Here is a 21,520-nt window from a genome sequence, read left to right on the forward strand (position 1 = left end):
AGTTTGACCATAAATAGTTTAAAGCCTAGTCATAATTGGCAATTGAAATGGGCACTTCAAGTTATCAACCAATCAGAAATGCTGTTAGATGACCAGTAGTGTCCAGGGGGTTAAGCTAGACAAATGATTCTGAGATAGCCTAAGTCCTACATATACTTTATGACATTACCTTCCTACTTCAAAAACGTTAGAGATAGCAAGGCATTGCACTCAAATGTAAGATTTACAGGGTAATATTTTGAAGTATTTCTATTATATACACCTCATACCATAAACGCATCATAATAATATTTAAGTTCATTCTTATTAAATAATAGTATGTCATATTGCCCTTTCTGAATATCTGTGATCAAACATGACTTGGTGGCTTTATACATACTCACATGCACACACATAAACATACATGGTGTAATTGGATATGTTTGTAGTGAATTAGCTATGTGCTTGTTATGCCATGTTAATTATCATCCCATCTGTTAGACAAGAGTTAGTTTGATGATAATAAATGTTTCATGATAGTAATTGCTGAGCAACTAAAAACAATTTGGAAAACAATATTTTATTATCGACATCCGCATTGACGTAAAAAAGGAAGTATGATAGATATGAAAGTTTGAATACTTACTGCCTTCTGATAATGACTGGTGTGCAAAACCAGGGATTTCCTCATCTGTAATCAATCACAAAAGTTTGACAATTAAATTATTGTTTTTAAATAGTTGCTATTTTTATACTCAGTGCCGCCTAATGGAAACAATCAAAACATAACGTGGGTCTGTTGAAAAAATAGTTCCAACATTCTTAAATATAAATAATCCCATACAGTTTGACAGTTTGACATCTTGATGCAGGGTTGTGACTTTTCTTGAAAATTACTGCTAAATTTTATTCACTAAAAAAAATATATGACCATTGGTCCAGGTAATCTGCCAAAAGTTTGCCCTGGACGATGACTCTCAAACTGTCTAAAAGAGCCTGATAGCTGTTACACATAGTGAGATTTTATCAGTTCAAATATCTAAAAAGAAAAAGAGCTTCACAATTTCTTACACATTGTAAAATATGACCAGGAAAGGAATTTGGGGACATTTTGGTCCATTGCAAAACAAACGTGGTCTGCAGACATATTGGCAACCCTCTTGAATGTTACATTCAAATTATTGCACAATTGAAACCAACTTTACAATTTGAAGGTTTAAATGTTCATGAATCCATAAATGTATAAAATGTTGATGTTATGAATCATCCAGTCGTACAATCAGAAAGTAAATTATGAATAAGATATAAGATTTTTGCTAATTTGAAGATGAAGTCCAATGAGATTACATGAAAATTATAGACAAACACTAAAAGGTCAGTCCAGTATCTTATTCATAATTTAGCTTCTTATAATTATATGAATTATGTATAGGACTACACCATTTCCAGAACACCAATCAATTTGTGAAACATGCTTATTTCATATAACTACAATATGTTACTTTATAGTAATATTATATGTTTAATTACACTTTATGAACAAATTTGTCCAATGTGCACTAACATAGAAGCCTTTAATTTACTACACTAATATTCAATATGAGTGAATAAAAATCAAAACTTTCTCTAAGTCTGTGCTCTGTATCTAGAAACATACCGAGTATAATAATACAGGAGAAGTGGGTTTATAAAAAGCCACTTAATCCAAGTATAGCAGGGCCCACAGTGTATGTCCACATTCACCATGTCATTCTGATGGGGATAATATGTGACTCACATGAGCCTTACTTCCAGCCAATCCAATGCATCTAAGTCTCAGCATAATTTGACAAATTATTTCATTTTCCACTGTCAATTTCTAAATAAGGTTGTGTTTTGCTAAAGTCAGCACTATATACTAATATAGATGTAAGTATATAAGAACACAAATATAAGATGTGCTGATGGATTAGTGATATCATGCAATGTCTGTATGCATGAGCCTGTTGCTAGCACATGTATAAGACATTCACTCTTTGTTCAAGTCTCTCTTTTTTCCCCATCACTTTCCCCTCTTTCTTGCATTCAAACACATAAAATATGCAGCATATTTTAGCAGCTATGTAAGGCAAAATGTTGCTTCTGTCTCTCTGCCTTCATCTATCTCTCTCTTTCCCTCACGCACACATCCCCATCCCTTCCACACACACCCCTACCCTCCACACACACCCTCCCTAGCTGTGTGTCAAACGGGAACACTCAAATACATTGTGTGTTTTCAATCGACAAACTGTGGACAAATGGTTGATTCCAAAAACATTTTTTGATAGAAAAACTTACCATTCGGGGACATGACCCTATCCCTGTGTATATGTCCCTGGTCTTTTATTGCATTTTAAAGCTTTTTAGCCATAGGGGATGCAGGGGGTAGAGTCTCTCCAACTGGGGCCCGTGCCTGGTTGGCAGATGTCCGGGACTGTCCTCGGAAGTGAGCATTTTCAGGCGTCCCTCTCCCACCTACCCTCCACACACACCCCTACCCTCCACACACATTCCCACACATGAGAAATATTCATATAAGCAGCACATGTTTAGCCAGTATTAGCTATGAGCTATAAGCTAGCTTTAATTTGGCCTATTTGTTTGCAACTTGCGTGACTCTATTGGTGTTTCATGAATACCTACATCAACGTAATGAAACCTTTTTAAGAGTTAACATATTTCCCTGAATGTGCTAAAAGAGGGCACCTTTTATGCTTATGAAGTATGAACCGTACATAAAATAAATGTCAATTTGATCCTAAATTTATAAGTGTCTCAGTTTATGGTTATGAATACCACTGAAATTAAATTTGTGTAATTTTCTTAATTGACATGCTGAATCAAAATAATACCTTTCAGTGCTTATGAATGCAATGTGGCCGTGCATAGTAAACTTGTGCAAAAGTGATAATAATGTCAAATAATATATCACTTAAATGAAAATCAATGTGACGATTTATGGAAAGCAGCCATGCAATTTTCCTATGAGTGTTTTATAAACACCAAACAGAAACAATAATAAGATGAGGTGTTCAGGTGTTTTTTACCTCGCAAATCAAATAACTCTCTGGCTCCTGGGTGGAGGAAAGAAATAACATATAAACAAACAAACAAATGAAATGTAAGAAATCATAAGGTAATTAATAGTGGCTATAAGGGGGATGTAACAGAACAGGAGAGAAGTTAGTAAGGGCGTAGTCGTACATTTCAAATTTAGCTGCACCACTATTTCACCAATTCAGTTAAAATTCAGTTTTATATGTTTTGCATAATCATTAATTTATGCATCAATAATATTAGCATTAGCAGAAGAGCAAATAAAATATATTTCTAGATCAATTATTGGTGCTTGTCAAATCCAGTTAGTTAATGGTTTAACTTAAAACGACTACTAAAAGCATTTCTTCACCTGTTAATGCTTGCATAGCTTTCTTTCAGATTTAAAATACTAGTATACTTTATAGAAATAAATTGTAAGCATTCAGTATGCAACACCTTTTTAAACCAAATACAATACCTACGTAGTGGTTAATTCCTGAACAAGTATCTAATATGCATGTGAAATTAAATCTTTACGCATATTTGTGATCTTCCTGACAATAATACATTAATAAAGCTTTGATCATCACCGTCTGTGTCTTCCAAATTCACATATACAGCCCATAAATAACTAATCAGTTGACGTCTGAGCAGACCTTTTTGATTATAGTTTATACGATTACGTTATTGCACCCATACATCAGTAAGCCAGCCAGCCAGCCACAACACAGCTTGTAATGGGCTCTTCCAGTTGACATCCACACCCCCTATGGAAGACACAACCTTAATCTCCCACACAGAGGATGTAGATTTCAAATGGAGTCACCCACTTAGGTAACCCCATTTGAAATTCACACTCCCTGTGTGATAGAGCAAGGTCATGTCAACCATAGGGGGTACATGGATTTCAAATGGAATAGCCTGATCTGTATGCCAACTTACACTTCACTCGAGCATTGCTGCTAAAACAGAATAGCTAGCCAAGGGTTAAGAGGCGAGGATTAGGATTAGGATGAAACTTTGCAGGTTTCAGAGGGGTGTGTTGGGAACAAAAAAAACTGCATGGAAGCTAGGAGCAATTCATAAATGTAGCAAATGTGGCAATCAATAAATGCAAAACACGCAGAGTAAACTTAACAAACAAACTTTTTGCAATTTTTCAAATATGAATAAAAATATCTGACTTTGGTGTAACCTTTGACAATAACTAAATCCTACTGAAGTAAACCTATCCCTTATGGGCATATCATATACCAGCAGTCAGAGCGTGTAATTTAAAAAATGCTAGTAATCAAATGCTGATAGCATGCTGATAGCATTTTTGCAATCCCTACTAGTGTCCTGTCATGGCTAGCGACGTAGCGAAAAAGTTGCCTTCAAGTCAACTGCTTGCGACCTGACGCTACGGCATGCTAACGACTTAGCAATCAGATATTGGCAATCGCTTTTCTATAAAGTGACAGAAAAATGCTACGTTCCTGGTATGATATGCACATTACATTTTTAAATTTATTGGTTCATTTCCATAAAGATGCATGCACCGTTTATCAAAACCATCACTGTTTTTAAAAAACCCTGCAAAAAGAGAGACTTTCCAAAAGGTATCATCTTTATCTACAACTTTAAAGTAGCTTATTATGCATTCCAATGATAACATATTGCATGAGTCAACACAAATAGCACATCATTGACAAAATTTGGCAATCGGTATTGCTAGAAGATTGTTACAGACACGGTATGCATATTTGAGTAAAATATATACATGTGCTTTACTTGACAAAAAGCCTTAGTAACATGGCACAAGTAATTTGTTTTATGCATGAAGCTTTTATAACATTGACTCTAGCTACAGGCGCCACAGTTTTAAATTCATTCGGCAAAACACCTTTCATTATACAACTGCATATCAGAATTCTAAGTAAGTTGCAGCTTTTACAGAGCACAAAGTTATTTTGATTAGCCCCATGTTGCACAGCAGACGATAAAACCAGTTTGTGACATACTGTAACATCAACACAAATGCTGCAAAAACTGACAACTGCTTACAGTTTTAGCTCTTCAAGAAACACAGAAATTTGCTGTCAAACATTTATATTATGCAATATGCATACATAAACATGGTAAAATCTGTAAACAATTACAGGTGCCTGCTAGCTTGAAGCACAGTTTGTTATTTCTCAAACGAAGTCTTCCATACTATTTATTCCCCCCCCCCCAATATTGTACAAGCTTGTAGGGTCGCTTGTATTTTTTCCCAAAAATTACCATGGGGCTATGCCTGTTAAAATCCATACATCTCCTATGAAAGACACGGCCTTGAGCTCTCACACAGGGTGTAGATTTCAAATTTGAGTCACCCATTTAGGTAACCCCCAATTGAAATATGTACTACCTGTGTGGGATATTTAGGTCATGTCTTCCATAGGGGGTGTATGAATTTCAAATGGATTTGCCTATTGTTCGGAATACTTTACTTACCTGCAAATGACAGACATTGTACATTAAACTACATCACGTTTCTTAAATTACATTTGGGAAATGCCTCGTCATGCTTGAACACATTTTAGTTAAGAGCTTCATGTCTGTACCATAATACACATTTTACTGATAACTTCAATCGGGGAAGCAAACTTACAAACAATGGGATAAATTGAGAACATAGTTACAACAATTGTAATATGCTTATTGTCTCTAAAGATAGAGGTAATGGTATGTCTCTAAAGATAGAGGTAATGGTATTGAAAACAAATTACCTAAATAGGTCTGCATATCAAGTGGTATGTGTGTTTGGCCATGTTCATGTTTCTTTACAATACCTACCTGCTACTCTTTCTATAAAGTTACAAGGTACCAGCCCCCTCTGACCATTCATTAGCTCTCCCTCATAGAAACCATCCTGAGGAAACAGAACAATTAAATATAAACTATTAGTATTTTGTAACACTGGTTAAAAAAAACACCCAAAAAGATAATAATAATAAAGCTGAATTTATACTTAATTGCTTTTGCAGAATGCGATTCTCATACATGCTCAGTGTCAAGCTGATCAATCGCTGAGGCAAATACAATGTCTCAACTCCCGAGCGATGTCACTTGTGATGTGAATGCATCAACCAATCATTTCCTATCAACTGGATCCATTATTTTGATAATGATAATTAATTTACCTTTCTCGATCATTACTTTTTGGGACAAATTAATTCAAAGCAATAATTAATGACAATAATGGATGTTCTAAAATGTGTTTTGTTGCTTTTTTACTATTTTAATTCTTATCTGCAATCACAATCGCAGTAATATGCATAAATGCAAAAGCGACAAGTGATGCATCACAATATTTGGTGATTGCTGAACGCTTTCCAAAAGCGGTGCATCGCAATTGCTTAGCAATCAAGTATAAATTCACCTTAATTGTTTTAACAATTAATCTTACCCCAATCATTAACCTATTAGGATTTAATCAGGATGGTCCATTAATGATATTTTATCACTTTACACCTGATGGAAGGATACAGGAACATTACAAGGCCAGCCAGGAATCACAACTCTGGGCTAACATTAAATACAATCCAAGGACGTTATTTTAGAAGCCGAATGTCATTATGAAAAAAGTACAATCTATTTTATGTTATTTCAGAGACAAATTCATATAACACATCACATCACTCTAGAAAATAAAGGTTTTGAGGTTCCTGGAGTAAAAGAAAAAAAGTTGATATTTTCCAAAATGGTGTTATGAGCAAAAGTTTATCCTTGACTAATCCAACATATTAAAATCTGCATTTTGTTTAGCAGCCATTTACTAATATGTTGGCAATGATCATTGGTCTTGTTTTTTTGGATTTTTTTACTTAGCTTTAGGGACCTTTTAATATTTACGCCATGGGGAGTGGGAGTTTAGTAAAAAAAATTGACAACAAACTTCACAATCTGCTAAAATATTTTCAGATTCCCTCCTTGTTTTCCCCCTTTTCACCATTTATAACTTAACATTCCCCCTCATGGTTCAAGCAAAAAATTCAGATTCCCCTCCAGAAACCAAAAAATTCTGATTCCACCTTTTATTGAATGGTCCTTTAAATGCTTTAGAATTGACTGTTCAGTTGAGACATTCCCCCCTCATGGCTCGAGTAAAAAAATTCAGATTCCCTTCAAGACACCCAACAAATTCTGATTCCACCTTTAAAATCCCATCCCCCTGCGTAAATATTGAATGGTCCTTATAGTTGCATTAGAATTGACTGTTCAGTTGAGACATAAACAAACAAAGACATGGTCAAGATGTCTGTTGTGTCTCGTCAAAATTCAAAAGAAATGCATCGAGGAGACCTGTATACAGGCAGAATGCAACTCCTTCAAAAACTGTCTATCCCTGCCTGTAACTGTCTACATACCTCCATTTATCTAATTGTAGGCTGAGTTGGCCTCACTGTATACAAACTCACTGAGAGGCCTAGAATCGGTTTGGATGGGGTGAAAGGAAGGGAACCTTTTTGAGTGTAAAGCATGTATACTAATAGATGCGATGCAGTATAGGGGATTGAGGGCAAAGCCCTGGAAGAAGCTTTGGCTTTTTACACATTTTGATGGTAAAAACTAAGCCACAAATAATAATACATTTTCAAATTGTATTCATTCAATATCTCTCATCAGTTTTTCCAGGTTAGGTTATAGCTTCATGAAAGTTTCATTTACTTGAGGAACTTTTCCTCTCTTTTTTCCCAGTTTGGGTTTTCATTAGTAGGTTGGGAGTCAACCACGTATACACTTCATTTAGTCTCAAGTTGTCACATTATGGTTAAAAGTCCGCACATTGAAAACAGACTTATGAAACGTGTGTGCTCTAGGCGATACTACAATCATCTTCATTCAGGTGACACTAACAAGTAGCCATTCCTATTTTTTTCCACTTTTTCATCATTTTCTTTTAAATGGTTGAACATTTATCAAATCTCACTTAGGATTATGTACATGTGTGTCATTTTAGGCTTTGGGTTTATTTTACAAATTAACAAAGAATGTATTTTTTAAATCCATTACATATGTCATGGATTCACAAAATTCACAAGTTTCCCAAGGAATCATAATAACAAATCTGATGCAAATATAACAATGGCAAGAAACTGAAATATTTCATTGCCACAATACCTGCATCTTGAAGTTCTTTGCCACACAACCCACAATTGCACCTATATAGATTATTTCGGCAAAATGAATAAAACAATGTTTGTAAAATTATTTTTTTACCCAGTCAGGGGCACTGTAACTAAAATATCAATGTTATATTCTGTTGAATCTCTATATTGTGCTAATGTCAAAAGGTCAAAGGAGTAGCAAACTAACCTCAAAATTTGCATATACCCCCATCCAACCTCTACCACACCAACTGTTTTAGCTTTCTTTTATGGTCCTATACAAGCATAACACATTCCGGATGCACCAACAAATATTTCTTGGCGAATTCAAGACAGATTTCTTCTACAATTTTACCATTTTGGAGGCTATTTTGGACGTCATCTTGAATATTATCACAGAGTGCCAGGATACTTTTAGGGGGGCCAACATCTTGAATGTGTTATAAGACATAAAAGGAAGCTAAAAAAAAAGTTGGGTTGGTAGTCCTGGGGGTAACCCATAGATAGCAGACTAAATGTATTTATTGATTTGAATCCTTTGATGATACTACCGTGAATTTTGAGGGAAATCAGACTTTGAGACATAAATCCATGATCTGCCTGCACCACCTTTAGATGTTTACCATTAGTAAAGTTGTATATGACACAAGTTCTGCTGTTATATGAAACCTAATGGGTCAAAAGTAGTCTGCCTACAGCTCCATCAGACACATCTACACAGCATTTAGTTGTAATGGAAATGGGACGTGATGGAAGAGCCTGGCTTTATAATGGATATATATCCAGGCATAATACGTGGTCCATTGAAAAACATCTCTGACTGACCACTAGAATTAAGTTCATTAGTCTTGCTTAAAACGTGTTGCAGACAACCGTCTGTGACAAATTAAAGAAGCTTGCTTGACAAAAACAGGGGCCTTGTGTGAATTACTGCACAGGGTGTGAAGACTAAAAGTTTGAGTTGGATGAGACAGAATCGTGCAATTTATAATAATAACTCTTGCTGATATCAAGAAGAAAAGTGTAGCATAAGCAAAATACACATTTCAGTTTTATTGTTTCTACTTTGTGTTTCGAGGAGTGTTTGAGTCATGGTGGATTTAACTGGCTATATAACTTCCCTGAACACGGACTCATTTTATAACAGCTTGATTGCCTCAATTTACCCCGTTTATAGTCAGTCTTGGGTGTGATGTGTTTTGTAATTTAAGCCAATTCAAGTTCTGCACTCTAGGCTACAGAGCCATATCCAGGATGACATAAATGTCACATTTGAAGAGGTATCTTGGGCAATAGTAATGAGGCATACTGCCTTTCTTACAGCATTTCTGATTGGTTAGTTATGTGATATATCCATCTGAGTGACCAATTAAAATACAGCTTCTAGATATTTAAGCTCAATTCAACTCAGCCCTACCATTGTTCTTACCATGCTGGTAATTGGCTCAATAAATCATAATAGTCTTCTTCTAACCAATCAGCAGGTAGTACTCATAGGGTTAAGTCTAACAAATTGACTGAGCACATTAAATTACTTAAAATTGATATTTCAAAGGGGTACATCCTGATCAGTGATAGCAGTAGGGCCTAGGTAACAAAATACTGAGTTTCCCTCAAATTAACATGCATCCATTTGTGCTTAAACACCACATTTGTGTAAAAGGGGGCATCTGTAAGGACATTTTCTGAGGAATTCAGAAATTGCATTAATAGGTCTAGCAGTTCTTGAGTTTTTAAGACAGTCAAATATTTTAGGTTTTCTGCAGTTGGCCAACAACTCGAAAACCATAAAACTAACTTGTCCAAATGTATACACAATTTCTTGACATTCTTGAAAATTACATAGGATATGAACTTTGAAAATTGCATACATATGACGTATGGCACACCACATTTTGACAAAAAAAAGTTTTTTGTGAAACAAAATATATTGAGCACAAACAGATGCATTTAATGTAGACCCAAATCTCTCTATTTCCCCTCACTTACATCATCAGGGTCACCATAAACATAGATATAATCCCCAGCCGTTAAAGGTAATTCAGCATCCGGGTTCTCATTAGGTGAGTCTAGGTGAGGTGTGTAGTTATATCTAGCTATAAACACTGCCAGTTTACTAATGGGTCCTCCTGAAGAGGCTTACGAGGCTTGCAGACGCGATCTAAGATGGCACGTCAAACTTCTCACTAAGGTCATCCATTAACTCATCAGCCTCACTGGCTGAGTCAAGCTGAAAAAATATAAAAAAGAATATCAAAATGTTATTAGGAGTAATTTGTACTTGGTAAAACGAACAAAAACATACAAACAGTAAACAAAACCAAATGAGTGAGTGGCACAATTGATATTTGCTCAAAATATATTCACTTTGTTTCTATATCACAATTTCTTCCTATCCTATTTGTCATTTCTTTCCAGTACTGTTGTTAACTTGGACTTCATATAGCATAGGCTCAAGACCCAAGGACTCAAACACACAGCCTGAATCTATGCCCCATAAAAACACCTGCCTATTCAGATGTGTTTTTCCCAACACAGAGATAATTTATAGAAAATGATATGATTATCCAAAAGGTGCAATCCATAGTATACTGAGTTACACAACTCGGTGTTTATAATAAAATTAGAACAAGAATTACAAAAACAAGGCGGTTCTCGAACCACGAGTCTCGCCTGCTTTTGTGACCGCCTGCTTTTGCGATAACTGTTGGTAGAGAGGTAAATGAATTTGGCGGTTATCGGCTGGGCACGATTATCTGGCCGATGGTAACTGTACCCACCAAGTTTCATGCCCATGCAACAGTTTTTACTAATATGACCTCAGATGACCCCTGGTGGCCCTGAAATGACCTTCTAAAATTTTGGCTCTAAATGTTGACTGTACCCCTCGTGCTAAGTTTCATGCCCATACGAAAGTTTTACTAATTTGACCTCAGATGACCCCTGGTGGCCTCGAAATGACCTTCCAAAAATTTGGCTTTAAATGTTGACTGTACCCATCAAGTTTCATGCCCATACGAGTTTTTACTAATTTGTCCTCAGATGACCCCTAGTGACTCCGAAATTACCTTCCAAATATTTGGCTTTAAATGTTGACTGTACCCACCAAGTTCCATGTCCATCCAACAGTTTTTACTAATTTGACCTCAGATGACCCCGAAATGACCTTCCAAAATTTGGCTTGAAATGTTGACTGTACCCACCAAGTTTCATGTCCATACGACAGTTTTTACTAATTTGACCTCAGATGACCCCTGGTGACCCCAAAATGACCTTCCAAAAATTTGGCTTTAAATGTTGACTGTACCCACCAAGTTTCATGTCCATACGACAGTTTTTACTAATTTGACCTCAGATGACCCCTGGTGACCCCAAAATGACCTTCCAAAAATTTGGCTTTAAATGATGACTGTACCCACCAAGTTTCATGCCCATACGAAGTTTTTAATAACTTGACCTCAGATGACCCTGAGTGACCTCGGATGACCCGTAATGACCTTCCAAAAATTTGGCAAAACCAAAGAACTATTTCATCAAAGTAATAAATCAAAACAGAAAGATGCTTCCTTTACGAGTTATCACTCATTGAAAGTGCTACTTTGCTATACTTTACATGGAAAGCGACTATCTTAAAGTCGTCATATTTCCTTAATTACATGACCGATCAAGCTGTTATTGGGATATGTGATGCACAGTTGAAAATTAATTATTAAAAGATTTGGTGACCTCAGTTGACCTTTGACCTTGTATGTTACCTTTGACCTCACAAAATTGGAAAAAGTATGTTGCGCTGAAAAATCAAATTTGGCAATACCAAAGAACTATTTCATCAAATAAATCAAAACAGAAAGATGCTTCCTTTACGAGTTATCACTCATTGAAAGTGCTACTTTGCTAGACTTTACAAAGAAAGCGACTATCTTAAAGTCGTCATATTTCCTTAATTACATGACCGATCAAGCTGTTATTGGGATATGTGATGCACAGTTGAAAATTAATTATTAAAAGATTTGGTGACCTCAGTTGACCTTTGACCTTGTATGTGACCTTTGACCTCATGAAAATCTAATCAGGTCGAGTACCTCTGGCCACGCAACTCCCCACCAAGTTACGTCACTGTACCCCATACGGATCTCCAGATACTCTGTTCACAAGGTATTTTGCTTATTACGCATATATTATGCAAATTAGGTACTTAATTACCATATTTTACGCTCAAAATCCATTCAGGTCGAGAACCTCTGGCCCCGCTACTCCTCACCAAGTTACGTCACTGTACCCCATACGGATCTCCAGATAAGCTGTTCACAAGGTTTTTTTGCTTGATACGCAGCAAATACGCATAAATTATGCAAATTAGGTACTTAATTAGCATATTTTGCGCTGAAAATCTAATCAGGTCGAGAACATCTGGCCACGCTTACTCCCCACCAAGTAACGCCACTGTACCCCATACAGATCTCCAGATAAGCTGTTCACAAGGTTTTTTTTGCTTGATACGCATCAAATACGCATAAATTATGCAAATTAGGTACTTAATTAGCATATTTTGCGCTGAAAATCTAATCAGGTCGAGAACATCTGGCCACGCTACTCCCCACCAACTTACGTCACTGTACCCCATACGGATCTCCAGATAATCTGTTCACAAGGTATTTTGCTTATTACGCATAAATTATGCAAATTAGGTACTTAATTACCATATTTTGCGCTCAAAATCTAATCAGGTCGACACCCTCTGGTCATGCTACCCCCTATAAAGTTTCATCATCATAGCACTTACGGTTCTCAAGATAACGCGTTCACAAGCTTTTTCCGAACACACACACGCACACACGCACACACACACACACACACACGGACACACACACACCATAGTGATTACTAAGTCTCTCCCTGAACATTCAGGCGAGACAAAAAGTAACAATAGTAACAATTCTTCACTCAGCTATTTTCCCTGGACTACACTTTCAGGCATTAAACATTAGCTTGTTAACTGCTTGAGAAGGTTATTGGGACCTGAAACTTACACAAAGTCGACAGGGTATAGAATCAAATTATAAATTCCTTTGTGAGAAATGCACATGCACAATGTGGAACATAGGAACTGAGACAAAAAGGATCACTAAAACAGTGAATACCTTGTTAGTTGTGATTTCATAGGACTAGCCCAATAAATTATCCACTTACTTGCATACCTATATATATAGCCCTGATATGCAAGTGCCCCCCTCTCAAAGTTCCCTTCTCCAAACAAATCCTAATGGCTCATTTCAAAGTATAGACAGAGGTTTACATGAAGGTAGAACCGTAGATCCTATATAGGGCCCATGATCCCTACTTGACCCTCCTCTAACTTGAAGGACATGTTCAATCATGTTGGAGTTTATTCTACAGTTCATTCCTCTATCTATGCTACCTTTTTCTTCATCTACCATGGTCAACATGTCGTAACAGGCTTTCAAAAACTTTCCTCATGCAATATGTAGGAGAACATCCCACCTTTTTAGGAATATCCCACTTTTTTAGAAAGTTATTTCAAGAAACAAACATTTTTCAGATCAATATAATGTTGTCTACACAAGTGAACCAAAAATGTACACATTAGATCATACCAAAGGAATCCACTCTAGTGCCTTTAGTAGATGTAAGAACTGGATGCAGTCATGGTGCTTACTTTACAGCGATGTAATATGAAATGTGATGTGCAAGTGCAACCAACATGTATTGACCAGATTCGTTTGGTCATTTCATTAAAAGGCTTTTTGATGTATTATTGATATATTAAGAATAGCGATTAAGCATCATTAATTTGATCTTGTGCTCTAGTTAATAATGTTTGAATGTTTCTATGTTCGATACGTAAGCCTCTTCCCTTGTTTGTATGATTATATTAGGCTGGTGGGTAAGCATCATTAATTGATCTTGTACACTGGTGTGTTATGTGTTGTTAGTACTATTTACCCTGACTGCTCATATACTTAAGTACCAGACTTGAGTCCTGTTTATCAGGGACAGTATGTGTTGCTCAGTGGTTCATGTGTTCCCCGGAAAAGCAAAAGGTCTGTGGTTCAAGTCCCCATGCAGGTAGGTATGTCCAAAGTTTTTCTCTGGTTTATCTCATGAATGCATGTTATGTTTCCATTGTAATTTCATGTTTAATTATGTGATGCATGGTTCCTCTTTCCCTTATGCTTTTCGATGCATCATTTGTCTCAAACTTCAGTCAAATATCATTTTAGACCACATCAATTCTTTCTTGCTATTAAATATTGAGCACTTTCTAATGTTCCTTTCAAATTTAGTGAATCGCACATATTTTCCACCAAAAATATCAATAAATAAACAAAATAAACTCACAAAATTTAAATGTGCGCAAATCTATGACGTCTGTAATATGATTTTGTTTATAACCTGCATCAAGAGCCCGCTCTGATTTTGACCTTTTAACTTAAAATGGTCTATTTGAGCTGCATTTTTATCTAATTGACAAAAACATATATTCTGCAGAGCTAGACGCAAACACATTTAGCATGCAAAACAAAATACAGAATATTCTGTATTGATGATTTGCAAACTAAACAAGAATCTATTTAAATCAATACAGTACACATAAATAGCCTGTGTAGAATACTGAACAAGAAGGAGTGTTACAAAACAAGATAATCTGTGATTTCACATATTGTGAGTTTCTCTTTAGGTTGAAATAAATAGATTCTGCCACAGGTTAACGGGCTGTCCCTTTTAAAATCCACACTACCCCTGTGGAAGATTTTGGAAATATCTTCTACAGAAGGAGTATGAATTTCAAGTGGAATGAGCCTAGGTAGCTCTATTTGAAATTCACCTTCCCTCTGTAGAAGATTCAGTTTGAATCTTGCTCAGAGGGTGTAAGAGATTCAAATAGAGCTGCCTAATATGTTCATCCTATTTGAAATTCATACTCCCCCTATGGAAGATATTCCAAAATCTAAAATCTTCCACAGGGGTAGTAAGGATTTTAAATGGAATAGCCCAGTGTATGGTAATATTATGGTGGCCACATCTTTTAATCAAGATACATCAATAAAAAGAGAAGCAAAACTGAAACACGAGACTCCACAAAGAGATCCAAATCAGCATTTTAGATTTTTCACTGACCATATGCACATATTTCATAATCTTTCATCCTGGCAATATAGACCATTTCTTCAATGCAATTGGCTAGACTCAATCCTTATAATGATAGAGTCTCATGTAGGGTGACTTGTTTCACTTTTGACAAAATATTTTCTTTCTAACATATGGAAGTGGCGATTCCACACAAGAGCATGATCAGCATCAATCCATAACAACAAATGTCTACACGATCCTCTGATCCACATTTGGGAAATGATCTTAGTGAACGTGTTTCTTGCAAGTGTGTTACAGTGCATATGCATGTAGGATGCTCACGACACAATGTTGTCTGCGTGTAGGCACTCATGGCGTAATACCGTTTGTGCACACTGTTGTGAATAAGATGAGATCACATTGATCCACATCCCACAAGTGCGCATTGATGTGGACCAACTTTCTGTGTAGACTTGCCCAATATCATTTATTACACCTGATTGAAACATCCGTGATACACTGAATTTATCATCCATATATTTGACTTCCTTCATAAAACACAAGATTTATGATACAAAAATATAAAGCAAACAAAGAGTTGGAGATCCGGCTGAAAAGTCTGAAGGCTTATTCCCTGAAGTACCTAATAAATCAGTACAAAATTTGTAAAGTAAATTTGATTTATATTATTACAAATATTGCAATATACAACTGTATACCTTCAAGCTATTCAACAGAGGCATCCTTTTACTTGATAAACATCAAAGAGCAAAGTTATTACATCCTATAGCAAAAGGATGCTCGATGCTATGAATGCAATCATGACATACAACCTTTTGTTACAAAGGACTCATGCAATGCCCTGGTAGTGGTTTGCTACACCAAAAATGCCTAATATCACAATGTGCCACCTGCTACTCTGAAATAAAGCACAAACCTACATATCGCCCATAGTGTAGCAACAAACCTAATGTAGCAAGCAAGCATAACATAATGTAGCAAGTGTAACGAGCAAACGTAGCAAATGGAGTAAATGCAACATACTAGACTCACCTGATAATCAAACATATTGAAAGCTTCCATATACATATCTTGCCACCTTTAACCAAATGCACAGCCTGCCCATTTCAAAATGGCTGCAGTCGCAATTTTACGACTCTCTGTCTCAAACTCAATCTTGCCAAACTACAAACCGACCACAATATATAACATCCACTTTACTTTTGACCTTCACAAAGTCCTTTTCGTCAAATCAAACTGAATCCATACACGCGTTCCACTATCACGAAGCGGTACTAGCAGATGCAATTAAACACTCTGTCACCTTTTTGTGACATTTTAAAACGACACTGAAGACGGAACAATGAAAATGTGAACATTTGAGAGCGTGAAAATAGTGCAAAACTGGAAAGCCCAGTAAGAGGAGGCCCGATGCAACCATGTCTTGCATGTATATCTCATCATCTTGCAAAGTCTCTACTGAATAATACGCTAGGGTGAATCTCCCACCTCATTGCAAAGGGGCCAAGATAAAAATATCTTCTGTTTGTTGAATTGGGTATTAAACAACAGGTGTATTTAAATATAATTAAGACAACCACTTATTGAAATAATAGCTCCCATCAAGAGGTGGGTTGCTGTCATGGTAAGGTCATGTTACAACTTATGTAAAATCAACCAAAAAGAACTTTCCAAGAGTTAGCTTTTGAAAATATGTATAGATAACATATAAAATGGGAAAATTAAGCCAATTTCCGCACACCATGCCCAGAGGATTTGACCAGTTTGAGACGCTGCGTCAAACGTGACCCTGGGTCAATGTGACCCTGGGTCAACCATGACCCTACCTAAATAAACTCATTTTCACTTCAACCCTGGCCCTATACCTCTAACCCAAGTGCTAGGGTTAAAGCAATGCTGTAAGGTAAGTTTGGTGGGGTCACACACGACAAAAGATGTGACCCTAGTGTCTCTTCCTAACCCTAAAATAGATCATGGGTACATGGGTAGGGTCACATGTGACCCTTGCTACATGTGACCCATGGTCACAAAATGGTCACACTAATGCCTCGATGTATCTTGAATATAGGAAAGGTACTGGGACTGTATGGCTAACTTACGCCCACTAAGATCAGTATAACACATGTATCAGTTACACCATTTCAAGTCTTGTTCAATTTCTAATTATTACCATTGGGAGTAACAATGCAGACCTTTTATTACCATTAAGTTTAATTAGATTTTTGCAGTCCCGGTTTGCAGTCCAGGTTTGCAGCATTACACTCAATCTTTCTCGGACCAAGACGCATTGAGACTGGCTCTGTATGTCACGCCTCATTACCTGCCAAATGCGCTGAGATTAACAAGCTAATTCACACTTTGATCAGCCTTGAAACGTGTCTAAAGGGACGACGGCAGATGGACATGGGGATAACCCACTGCTTGTGGAAATTGACTACACAAATTAGGGACTGTAACTGTAATTGAAATATGGTGCTGCGTTTTGGTCAAATTTATAAATAAATGTAATATGGATCTGCTGTCAATTTGAGTTTAATTAAAATCCTCAATAAACCATGCCCTGTCATCAGAGGTGGAGCATAAAATATGATATTGCTTTATGATATCAGCCGATGAGATTGTAATAATGATTTGATTTATTCAGGCAAGCAAAGTATCTTGTTTAAATTCACAAGGGCAACATCAGTAAAATCTTACTCAAATCTGTATTGAAAACAAAGGGAACAGTAATTACATTGGCATTTCAACAAAATTACATTGATGTGAATGCAAGAAAGCTGTATGTGCAACAGCTGCCCTTTGTCATTTAAAATTTGAAGCACTGTTAAGGTATCAAGTCTGAGGGTCACAGGACATGAGATGCTTCTAGACTTACTCCACCAGCTGTCTACACTGCCCATGTACTGTGTTAAGCAGTTCATATCATGACGGACTTCTGAAAATATTCAATGCGACTTTGGTTGTGCGCTATAGCGCAACTGACTAGCGGCGCTTATGTACCGCGTTGCTGTACTGTGTCAATGTGACAAGATCGCGTTCTGAAGTTCTAAAAACAATAAACTCGGTCAAAAGGTCCATTTGTACACAACTGTGCATGGTCTATGCCACAGGAATCCTGTTGCAAAATCTGTCACTTTTGTCCACATAGTTTTCTCAGTCATCAATCCAGAATGAATGAGGGCAGCAGTGTAAGATGCTTCCAGAAGCACAAGGAGCAATCTCAAAACCTAATGCCCTAATGATCAATACATTTGTCAGGTTTTTGGATAACTCTACAAATGTAATTTCAAAATCTAACATAAGGCAGCCATTCCACACTCACAAGATGAAATATGTGTACATCCATATCAAAACGATGCACTTGTCGGGTGCTACATGTGTCTCATTTCACATAATAGCTAGGAATAAAGCCAGATTCATCTCAAGCGGAGGTCACTTCAAATCATCCCCAAGCCACATGGTTAAGGAATGTTCTCTGTATTTCCAAACCATGTGACTTGGGGATGATTTGAAGTGACCTCCACTTCAGAGATAAGTCTGGTATTTATTCCTAGCTACTATGTGAAATGAGACACATGTAGCACCCGACAAGTGCATCGTTTTGATATGGATGTACACATATTTCTTTATACAATGTAAACCAGTACACAGCACTAAATGACAGCGCATTAACAAACCATTCCTATCTGAAAGTGTGACGCAACCAAGCAATATACATATCCATTTACTTACTTGTCCATTGACCTTTGTCCCATTCCTCCTGCCACCAGCCACTGCCCGCTTATCTGACCCTGTTGACCTTACTGATGGATGTGACCTCTCGCTCAAATCTGTTTGGAAACAAAAGGAAAAATAATGACATCTTAATATTTAAAAAACTTAAATAGCAATGATGAATAACAGAGAGAGAACCTTATTTTTCCCCAGGTAATTTTTACCAGCATGAAGGGAGGAACATGAGTGTAAATCAAATTGCAATTGAAGTTATGTGATGGATGATTCTAGATAAAAACAAATCATTTAAATCAAATATGAATTAATGTATGAAGAATGAAAAGTAATAACTCGACTGCTCAGTGCCAGAAGTAGGTAAGTGCAATAACTGCCATGTGTAGCTGCCACATGTAGATGAGTACAATATACTGCCAAATGTTCACAGCGCTGCTATTGCACTTACCCAATTCTGGTACTGAGCAGTTGAGCTTCTTGGTAAATTCTGATTTTTCTTTTAATAACATGTGTAAAGAGACTCATCTTATAAGTGGTGAGATGTTTCTTTTTGTGTTACATTTTCAATAGGATACACACTAAAACACATCACTTAAACAAAATGCAATGAATAACAAACCTGGAGCAAATGAAGATAACCAATATCTAAGAAACATCATTATAGATTTCAATATGAACATGGTCATCATGCACTACATAAAATAATTTCAAACGTTGACATGATAAAATAAAAATGGATAAATAATGAGTTCACATGATGCTTGTGTAGTCAACATGTCTGTAGGAATTAGGGGGGATACAAGATAGAGTAGGCCTACCATGATTGCATAGTGATGATTGGTACCGGGGAAAGTACTTCAATGTTTAAGTATACCTGGATGTGTCGCCCAAATGGATCTGTTTTTCACAACAATTCTAAAGACATGGGGTAAGTTTTTCACAGAAAATCCATTGACACTAAGTTGATGCTTTCAAAAATCACCCAAAAATGGGTTAGATTTTTACCAAAAAACCTTAAATATGGGTAAATTATTAAACAAATTGCCATAAATGAGCACAATTGAGCTGGTTTTTTTGTTTTGTTTTGTTTTGTTTCATTTTTTTGAGTAAAAACTAACCTTAGAAATGAAGTAGGGCTTTGATCTCGGGTTAGAACTAGATTTTGCAGCTTTAAATTTGTGGTACCAAAAGCCATGCTTTGTAATTAACTGTGAAAATAGGTACTGCACAGGACCTATATCACGTCTGACTTATCAGCGATAACCTTTACTCAAATATCAACAAAATACTAACTTTAGTTCATTATTCTTAAGATACCTCGCCCTACCCCACCCCTTTCATTTTGTTAAAAATCCTGGGACAACATTGCTTTTGCAAATGTGAGGGCAGCATTCTATATCTGCTAGCTACCACAATTGCTATATCCAATCCCGGTATATTCAATGCACGATTAAGGTGCCTACCTCTTCACTGTTTCAACATGTCAAACATAACAGCTTCAATGCACTTGAAATGAATTTTGGTACCTACATAATGCGATGACTAGCTAGGCTTAGGATGCAATGACTTAATGTGTACAGGACGTAACTGCTTGCTTTGCAGGTTGCCTCCGGTTATGGCAACAACTGGGCTATTCAAATTGAAATCCATACACCCCCTATGGAAGACATAACCTTAATCTCCCACACAGGGGTGTAGTTTTCAAATGGAGTCACCCATTTAGATAACCCCCATTTGAAATTCACACTCCCTGTGTGGGAGATTAAGGCCATGTCTTCCATAGGGGGTGTATGGATTACAACTGGAATAGCCTACATGCAAACTATTCCTGAGAGAATGACGCAGTTGAATCTGAAGATGCTAAGGCAGAACTTAAATGTCAAGAGAGATGGATAAAAACAAGCAAAATAATAAAAATGGTGCTTTTCCCTTCACTCCAGGCATCGGATGGAATAAAAGGGGCGAGGCAAAATCCTCTTTTTAATAAAACTCTTTCTATGTTTCATGACACTAACCATCTGGATTTCCAACTTTCGTTCAATTTCAAGTACCTAAACCGTGGTAATGCAGTGAGACAAGATACTACCAAACTCCTAACACAATTTGGTTCTGAAGGTTTGGGTTTCCTGCTTACACTCGAGTTACCATGGCAACAAAGAGATAACTTGATGGGTTTTACATGTAAGTTATCTTTTATCAATTTGGCAAAGAGCTGCATGTGTTTTGGGTGAAAGTGAAAAAGAGGTGTAGAGGGTTTGCTGGATATAAGTAACAAGCATGGTATGAAATGAAATGTTCATGTTATAAGCATTATTATGAATTGATGGCATACTCAAATGGAATTACATGAATCAATTAGTACTCTGAAATAATGAAATGAAATGGCAAATGACTAAAAGCTTAAGAGGATTGCAGACATATCAAATGGTTAAGGTGGTGGATCAGGAATATTGGTCACATTTTCTGAAATTTGAAAAGTTAAGATTAGTAAATATGTTAGCTAT

General features: G+C 36.5%; 1 protein-coding gene across 1 annotated transcript in view; it reads right to left on the bottom strand.

Annotated features, from left to right (window-relative positions):
* The window catches only part of LOC140154337 (RIMS-binding protein 2-like), a 150,741-nt gene that overhangs the window by 34,257 nt on the left and 94,964 nt on the right, over positions 1 to 21,520 (bottom strand). The window contains 6 exon segments of the mRNA XM_072176910.1: positions 626 to 670; positions 3,048 to 3,074; positions 5,860 to 5,935; positions 10,164 to 10,340; positions 10,342 to 10,404; positions 19,020 to 19,117. Coding sequence (XP_072033011.1) covers positions 626 to 670; positions 3,048 to 3,074; positions 5,860 to 5,935; positions 10,164 to 10,340; positions 10,342 to 10,404; positions 19,020 to 19,117 — 486 coding nt within the window.

Source organism: Amphiura filiformis, chromosome 1, assembly GCF_039555335.1.
Source record: "Amphiura filiformis chromosome 1, Afil_fr2py, whole genome shotgun sequence".
NCBI lineage: Eukaryota > Metazoa > Echinodermata > Ophiuroidea > Amphilepidida > Amphiuridae > Amphiura > Amphiura filiformis.